General features: G+C 41.9%; 1 protein-coding gene across 3 annotated transcripts; it reads right to left on the reverse strand.

Annotated features, from left to right (window-relative positions):
• Positions 1-315: 315 nt before the first annotated feature.
• AKAP17A (A-kinase anchoring protein 17A) lies at positions 316-8778 on the reverse strand. Of its 3 annotated transcripts, XM_054164744.1 has the most exons (6): positions 8710-8766; positions 8211-8327; positions 7099-7841; positions 4809-4957; positions 3455-3695; positions 316-2217 (listed from the first exon to the last, which is right to left on the reverse strand). In XM_054164744.1, exons 3-6 carry the CDS (start codon positions 7771-7773, stop codon positions 1297-1299), a joined length of 1986 nt encoding a protein of 661 aa, XP_054020719.1. In that variant the 5' UTR covers positions 7774-7841; positions 8211-8327; positions 8710-8766; the 3' UTR covers positions 316-1296. The 3 variants fall into 3 exon arrangements, with proteins under 3 accessions (XP_054020719.1, XP_054020720.1, XP_054020718.1); XM_054164745.1 differs by lacking the exon at positions 8211-8327 and having other exon boundaries at positions 8690-8778; XM_054164743.1 differs by having other exon boundaries at positions 7099-8327; positions 8710-8767.
• Between the last annotated feature and the right edge of the window lie 472 nt (positions 8779-9250).

Here is a 9250-nt window from a genome sequence, read left to right on the forward strand (position 1 = left end):
ATTCACTGAAAACAATGCAGACAAACTCAGCCAGCCAGGAACCCATCTGAGATGAAGCACCAATATGCTCCTCAGGCACGCCAGGAAAGGGATGCACTTGGTATTATGCATCGGTGTGTGGGAAATGGCATCCGAAGGCTGTCAATAAAGAGCACATATCCTGCTCAATTAACAGTTGACATAGTTGTACATAACAGGACCAACAAGAAGAGTGACTGAGCTTCATTATTCGAATGTGTTGAGTGATTATTTTTTTTTCCAACAAATGTGCTCTCATACAACACTTCTGCAGGTTTTAATACTCTGACATGAAAACGGCAACTTCGGCTCACTGGAAGCAGGTTTCTTTTTAATTTTACCACAAAAAGGCAAAATAAACTCTTTCACTGTAATGTTATAACTTTTAATATTCCTGAGCTGCGTTTTAGAAGCAAAAGTATTTTTAAGTGGAATTAACAAGAGACACTGCAGCCTTAGTTTCCAACAACGCCAGTCAAAATAACTTAGCAAGAAGGCCCCTTATTCAAAAGACAATGGCTAGCTCTGTATGTACCTGAAAAAATGTTTCAAGTGGCTCTATACCACCTGAAGTTATTACAAAGCCAAATATATCAACAGACTAACAGAACAATTTTCAGGCATTTAACCACTGCTTCTTACTTTCTGCATCAGTGTGCCTCTCCCAGATGGCAAGTATTATTATACAAACAGCATGACATGCCAGAATAATTTGGGCCACAAAGCTTGGCACCAGACAGACACATGAAGGAATCGTAGCATATCTTTATAGTCAGTTTTAAAAACTGTATCAAAGTTCTGCAATATATCTCAACCAGCAAAAAACCCTACCCTGTTAAATATGATTTCATCAAATGCACCAGAAATCATTTTAAATCAAACCAGCATGTAATAGCTTGTTACATCTGGAGTTCCTATAGGTGGCACCCCTGTATTTCTCAAGCCAAATTAGGTGATCCAGAGATAAAAACTAAACTGGCTACAATTAAGGTTTAGAAATCTGAAAATGAAGAAAACAGGTTGGCCTTGAGCACTGTAGGAACTTGAGCACAAGCACAGGTGTTTACATCTACATTGTGGAAGAAACCCAGAAAGAGACAAGCATGAAGGAATGTGAAAAAAAACAGGCATCTATTTTCTTGAGTTCAGGGACTAGATGTAACTTAACATTGGTTGAAACAAACACATTTCCTATAGCAGTCACACCGGCAAGGTCTCGTTCACAACTTTCAGGCTCTTTTGTCCAAGCAGAGCCTTTACAAGAAGCCAGGGCCTCCACTACCCACTCCAAGTACTCCTTTGCTTACTTGGTGATCTCCTCCGGTGCCTTCGTCTCCTGCTCACACTTCTGTGACTATGACTTCTTTCTCTTCTGTCTCGTTTCCGTTCACTACTGCGAGTTCTTCTGTACCGTGAGCGTCTGGGGCTTACGCTCCTTCCACGAGGACTATGGCTTCGCCGGGGACTGTAACTTCTGCTCGAATGTCTGTAATACCTCCTTTCTTTCCTGCGCTTTTCCTCCTGGTAACTCACATCTCTTCTATGTCTGCTCCTCTCTCGTTTACCCTTACCCTCATCAGTGTTTACGCTGATATACGAACGGCTCTTTCTTCTCCTTGTCTCTGTGCTGCGTTTGCCCTGCTCACAATGTGAGTCCTTCCTGTAGGTATTCTGCTCATAGCTAGAAAGGCTCTTGTGCTGCTGGCTACTGATAGGAACACACGAAAGCACCCCTGAACTTCCCTTTTCAGAACACCTCTCAGAGTTTGTAGTATGAAGTTTCTGATCTTCTTTGACATGAACGTTGTCATGAATGTTGCCATTCAAGTAGTTGCATTGAGTGTGGGATGCTGCTTCTCTTTGAGAGCCACAAGTCAGTTTGCCTGCAACAGCCTGTCCTGAGGTAGAAGTGATGCAGCTGGATGACACAGTGTGTGGAACACCACTAGGAGTTTTTGGCGTATCAGACTGAGATGCTTCGGTTTCTTCTTTGTTTTGGTTAACTGCATCCATTTTCTTGCTCAGAAGATTGTTCAGTAGCTTCTCCCTCAGTTCCTTTTCTTTTCTCTGCAACCCCAGTGCTCTCTCTTTTTCCTCTTCCACACGTTTGAGCTCAGCCTCCTGGAGCCTTCGCCTCTCCTCTAACTGCTGAAGACGAATCTTTTCTTCATTTTGTTCCTGCTCTAAAAGCTTTACTGTCTGAAAGAGAGTCAAGGGAAAGGTAAGAGTGAACAAAATAATTATTTATAGGCTTGCTTATGCTTCCAAATCCTACCAAAGCACAAAAGTAGCAATATGGCAAGAAAACAAAATCTAACAAACAGAACTTAACCATCCCAACATAAAGCTGTTGTTTCCCCTCTTGAAGGGAAAACCCCCCAATCAAATCAAACAAAAAAACCCTACTAACACACAACTGTTGACATAAAGTACTGGTATTAGTCCACAAATTCTTCTGGGTGTTAATTTATCATGGCTGTTTCACAAGGCAAAAATAAAGCATGTTTTTTAGGACTAAATATAACAAGAGTGGCACAGAAGCTAAAACAACATGTGAAATTTGAGGTACTATAATACATCTGAAGGTGTTAATCAGACAATCTATTTCAGAAATAAAAATTTAGAAAGCTTGCAAAAGTATTTCTCTGTGCTCATAGCATTTAACTGACTATGTTCTTGAATGCTATGTTCTTGAATGCTATGTTCTCATAGCATTTAACTGAGTTCAAAGCCACCACACCTGAGGTACTCTGGTATAAAGGAGAAAAAAAACACCCATGCTTTGCCACACAGTTTCTTATTTCTACAGAAAGTCTTAAGCAAGTGGCATTCTGTTTCAGAGAAAATTTACAGTGCTGTCAAAGACACAATCTAACATTTGAAACCTTGGCATTCTGTTTCAGTGAAAATTTACAATGCTGTTAAAGACACACTCTAACATTTGAAACCTTAGCCGAGAGCACTCCTACAGAAAAATCATTCCGCACATTTGCAAATATCAAATAATGGAAGCTCCTTTTCTGAAACTGCAAAGAGCAGGTAATGGAACTGCTGCAATCCACACAGGAAACAACACCGAAAATGGAATTAGAAAAATTAGAAGTAAGGAGTCTTGTATCTTATTCTCTGTGATTATCTGACGCTATCATGTTTACTGGACTTAAAAGCAAGCCTGTGAATTATCTCACATGTGAAAAAATTATATTCAGGAGTAGAGGTTCAAGTTCACTCTTCCATCTACCTACATGTGCACATTTTAACAAGGGAGAAATACTGTTCCATTGCACTTCTAAAAATTTTTTGTCAAAGGAATAGCATCTGGAGAGGCACTACATCTGTTGTTAAATGAACAGCACTCCTCATCCCCTCTCTCAAGTCAGAAAGGTTTTGTTCTGCTAGGCTTTTCATTAGCTTCTGAAATAAATATTGAAGTTACCTTTGCCCTGCTTAGCAGTTCTGCAATTAGTCTAATGGACTGAAGATTTCTTTGAGCTAAGAGGAGCTTCCTTTCTTCTAACTTTATCTTCTCTTGCAGTTTTTTCTGTTCTTCAGCTTGAAGCTTTTCAAGCTGCTTTTTGTTTCGTCGAACTTCACGATCTTTCTGTTTCTGTTCTCTCTTACGCAACTTCTCTTCTCTTTTTCTCTCTCGCTCATGTTCTTCAAGTTCTCTCTGCTTCCTAAAAAGAGATTAATATTTTTACCTCATCTAAGGTAGTTATGACTTATACTCTACATAAAAAAATGTATTTTCTACTTTGAGTAGATTTCTTTCTAAGTAAGCTTTGTTGATTAGTGAAAAATTGAAGCAGAAAACAGGGAACATTTTAATCACTAGTTGTGCCAGCCTAAATCACCAGCCTGCCAACAGTTAAAAACAAGTTGGAATACAAACATGACTGCAACAACATTTTAATCTTTTTTTTAATCCAATCAGACCAGAAACAGTAACAGTACATCAGGTAGCTGGGCAGCTGATCTTCATAGTGAGAAGAAAATTACCATGCCAATTAATATGTGTGGGGTTGGTAGGTTTTATTTCAGTCAATTAGGACAAAATGGCAGCTTATGTAAGAGGCCCAGGATTTCTGAGGTCAGATGTCTAACAGCACAATTTTTAGGAAACTGAGTGTTTTGCAGATTTGGTATTTTGAAGTAAACACAAGCATTAGTGATGATCTAAATAACCTTTCAGTTATTTGAACAGGTTCAGAAACTGTTTTAATATCTAAGCATTAAGCAATGAGAATTTATATACATCAAGGCAAATGAACACTATACAATTTCTGAAACTGGGCTCCTTTCAGGTTTGTCTTAGGATGTTTCCACCCCTAGACATTTTCTTAAATCCCTGTTAATATACACCTGTATCCCATCCTTTTCCTGGAAAAAATACGATGTTAAGACCAAATGGGCTTTAAAATGTCATTTGCTTAGAAGTAGAGCTAGTGCATTATTTTCAGTTCTTCACTTACAATGCACATTTTTCCATCAGAACGACTACACAACATCTACCTTCTCAGGTCATGGAATTACAGATCAAGAAAAAAAAAAGAAAAAAAGAAGTGTAAAACAATCTTTTTGAAATCTCATAATCCCTGAATCCTATTTCCTTTAAAGGACCACAATATTCTCATTCAGTTTAAATGCTTCACTTTAGCTACAGGAGTAGATCTTGGAAAGGAAACTTGAGTTTAGTTAGTTTTTATCTGTTGATGCTGATGTGAAGGAGCATCCACAGCTTTGTTATGCCTGACTGTTACAAATGTAATTCAGCAATAAGCAATATATACCTTTCTTCCTCTTTTTGTTTTTCCTCAGCTTCTTTCTCTCTACGTTTTTGTTCTTCTCTCTGTTTTTCAAGCTCTTGAAGCTTTTGCCTTTCAAGCTGACGCTTTTTTATTGATGCATCACTAAGGTGTTTTGTTGAGTCAAAAGAAACCTTTACAAGATAGAATTGAAAACAGTTTTAACTAGACAAAGAGATAAATTCCCAATTCCCTATAACCTAAACAACCCCCCCAGCCATTTTAACCGAGCACAAAGGTATCCAGACCACAGCGTTAGTACAAACAGAAATTTATGATGTTTTTCAAAACAAAGGGGCCTCCTCTGTGTACCTACAGCAAGCACTGGAGTACTATAACCAGGTAACTGGGAACTAAATGCCTGCACGTTAACACAAGGAGGTGCCAGCTTACACTTTTGTGCGCCTGACATCCAGAAGTACATCCTTGTGTAGTTTAGGCCTTGGCCGTCCAATGTTTTTACCGGTCAGAAGCACATGGAGAACTCTTTCAACTCATGTATGCTAATTAGGGACTGCACAGCACTAGTAGAAATGGACTTTAAATAAAGGCATTCCTTTCTGTCTGAAACTGCAATACTTAAGTTCAGAAGAAGAAACAGTTCTACAATATTCAGCAGCATCTGGTTTAACTGTGTCCCCACCAGGGCTAACACCGAGATTCCCAAACTGAGGTAAACTGGACTGAAGCTCCAAATTTGAGACTGGGTACACAAGAGAAAAGGAAGTTACACATATCTGAGAAATGAGACCTGGGAAAAATTATTAACTTACAGGACATACAAGTACACCCTGGCTATCTCCAGCTGCGTGCTGGAACAGGACATCAGTAGACATCACAGCCCTTGTGTCCTACTCTTTTCATCCTACATAATCCACGTGTGTGCCCGCAGGCAGGAGTCTGTGATACATTCCCGCAGGCCCATCATTGTGAACTAAGGGGCAGAGCACAAGAAGCATATACTCTGCAACTGAATTTACCCAGGCTCTATGTAAAATGACATTTCACTAGCAGGCTGAAAGAACTATGGCTAAAGATAGGAACAGACAAAGTGTCATGACCTTGTACAAAAGAGATCTATCCTGACATCACAGTCACAAACACAGCCCTATCTCTTTCCTATCAATCTCCAGGGCAGCTGCTGAGAAGGAATGCTTCTGCTTGCATGGACAAACTAAATTTGGAACCCTGATCCCCTGCACATAAGTGGCAGTTTGAATTTCACATCCCCTTGAAAACTTTTGAGGGTCGAAGTCCAAAAAGTTTCTATGCTCCAATTCACAGACTTTGATAACAAGATGAAAGATTATGGTGTCTTAATACTGACTTATCTACTACGTAAATAAGTATTTGCATGCCCACATTACAGAGAGGAGCACTCAAGCTTTTTCCTGAAATACACTTTCTGATTTGATGAATGACTATTCAGCATTCACAAACATTTCATTTAACCAATATGTAAATGCACAGACCACCTCCAAACATGCCAAAGCCAAGTCTTCCTCAGGCTATGCTTTCACAGATACTACACCTGAACAGGCTGTCTTGTTCTCTCCTGTCATGGTTCTATTTTCCAAGACAATGAGGTTACAGAAAAAACAATCTGGAGAACTCAGTATGTAAATATTGAGAATGAAGCATACTGCATTCACAGGAAACTGTGTTACAGATTAACATTATAATTTACATTTTCATGAGACCTCTCTGTGAGTGAACTGCACCACTGCTTAACTGTGTATTCCCCAGACCGCACAGGCCCCCTGCTATTGAACTGTATAGTTCTGATACTTGTCTGGTAGACCTCATTATAAACACAGAGACCAAACAGAGAGGCTGTGAAATTCTCTTCCCGAGTTTCTATTCGTAGTGAACACAAGAGAAAACAGTGAGCTTTAAAGGCAGCCTCCTGGTGAAATACATCTGAACTTGAACAGAACTAAAATTTTAAGTGAAATGACAAGATTTATAAATCCATATCAAGTTCCTATACTTGGTCCTTTCATCAAGTTTTCATTTCTAGAACTGTATTGTTTTAAAGACCTGTATTGTTTAAAAAAAAGGCAAAATCTCACTCACTTTGTCTAACAACAGCTTTTTCCTCCATCACATTCCTTTAAAAATTCTATTGCAGCTGTTCCATAAGATTACAGTAGCGCTGTTCACATCATCTGTTGTCATTACTACAGTATATACAGGTGTTAAGCCCTAGAGAAACACCACCCAGTTGTACTATGTCTTTCACATGGGTTCCCATAAAAACCCCTAAGCTTCTCACCTTTATGTTGCAAGCCACTGCTTTGCCATCATCGCCTTTATACATCAGCTTCATCCCTCGCAGGGCATTCATGGCCTTAATGAAACCAGCATACTCTTGATACTGAACATAAGCTTCAAAATTTAAATGGCCTCCAAAACAAAACGTGTGAAAATTTCTGCCAGTCATTTCTTCTCTGTAAGGGTCCAGCATGGGTATGTCCACATTACGTATTTCTCCAAAACTCCTGAAAACTTTGATAAGGACTTCTTCGCTTGGCTTTTCCGAGCCAGAGTCCTTAGCTGCAAACCACTTACAAGGTAAGCCCTCTAAGTGAATAGTATCTGGCCTTTCCCCGGGCAGAGTTTCGTTCATATCTTTCGCATCACGGAAAAACGAGTCCCAGTCATGTCTGGTTGGAAAGTCAATCTTATATTCTGCGGCACGGACCTTTAGAATGTCTGAGAAGCCGCTGAGCTTTATTGTCTTGCCATCAAGGCATGCCAGAAAAGACTTAACCAAACTTTTGTTTTCAACCTCTCCTTCAAACCGGATGAAATCCATTGTGCTTTTAGAAATCCGCAGAGTGGAAAACTGATGAGTTTGCACCATCCCTTTCAATCTTTCCATCACTTCCCAGTTCGAAATGGATTTTCCCGGTTGTTTCAGCTGAGGAAGTGCCACACTGATGGTCATTTTTGTAATGGGCTTAAGGTATAACCCACAGGGAGCACAGAGCTCTACAGCTTCTGATGTATCATGAACTATTGTTGCAGCAGCCATAACACAGAAAAAGCATAGGATAAAAAAAAAAAAAAATAAAAGATGCAAGTTTAAGTTGCAGGCCAACAGTAGTCAAATAAAATAGCCCTTATCCGTAAATAATAGAACTTTTCGGCCACCTAACTTTTCCCAAGGTAAAACAATGTTTCTTAATATAAGAGTCAAATACAGAGTTAAAACTGAGCAATACAAACATCTTAAATTACTTTATAACCACTACAGCCTATAAGTAATTAAACCTCAGTAAAGTCGCAGGGGGTAAAAAAAACAACCAACAAACAAAACTAAGAAGCTGATGACAATCTTAGGAATACATGAAGTTGGTATGTGATGGCTCAGAAAGCAGCTACCCTTTCTCAAGAAGGAAGGAAGGAACTGGTGGAGCGATGTCACACCGCTTTGAAGTCTACTTAACAACCAGTAAACCCCAGCAGGCTTGCGCCGAGGCGGATCCCACGTTCTGGTGTCTGCAACGAGAAAAAACCACGTCTCTTTTATATAAACGCCTTAAGCCCCACCGCCCTCCCACCGAGCAGTGCGGAGGAGCCGCAGCCGTACAAAGCGGGAGAGCGCCGTGAGCAACACCGGAGCCAGCGATCACAATCGGCCGCACGACCTGCCCGCCGGAAGGCTGGCAGCTGCCCTCTATGGGATGAGCCCAGGTGGCGAGGCGAGACGCCTGGAAGACGCCGGCGAGGAAGCCCCGTTTCCCTCTCCGATGCTAGCGGGCCGGGCCGAATGGGGCACCCTCCGCCGCCGCCTCCCCTACACGTTGCCCGACCGCCGGAGCCCAACCGCACCCCGCAAGCCCCCGGCTTCCCGGAGGTACCTTGCCGGCGCCCGCCTCACCCGCAGCCCACGGGGTGGGCCGACACCCCCGCGCGCGCTACCCTCGCCGCCGGGGGCCCGCGCCAGACCCTGCCCCTCCGTGGTCCCCACGGGCCGCTTCCGCTTCCGCCTGGCGGAAGGCTCCCCGCACGGGGGCGGGCGCGCTCTATGGTTGCCCTCTCTATGGCAGCGGTGTGACAGCGGCGCCTGGCGGCCGGGCGGGAGTGTGGGGGATGAAAAGAAAGATGGCTACCTTGGGGTCAGTCTGTAGCCCTTGTTCTTTGCTGTCCCGCAGAGACGTTCAACGGCACAAGAACACAGAAACCCTGCCGCAAGCCACCCCGCTGCATGGAGGACAGCGATGGTATACTGGAGGTCACCAGCTACCAAGAAAGGTAGCCTCCAGCCTGCTACTGACTGCACGTTTCCAGTCGTGTGTGCTTTTGAGAACAAATCCAAATCCTGTATTCAGGAAAGAACAGCACAAATCAACCCTGCATAATTTAGTTGCATAAACACAAGTTCCTGGTGCTGTTTGGGATGCTGAAAGATATCCAAACTA

Source organism: Dryobates pubescens, chromosome 10 (genome assembly GCF_014839835.1).
Source record: "Dryobates pubescens isolate bDryPub1 chromosome 10, bDryPub1.pri, whole genome shotgun sequence".
In the NCBI taxonomy this organism is placed as follows: domain Eukaryota; kingdom Metazoa; phylum Chordata; class Aves; order Piciformes; family Picidae; genus Dryobates; species Dryobates pubescens.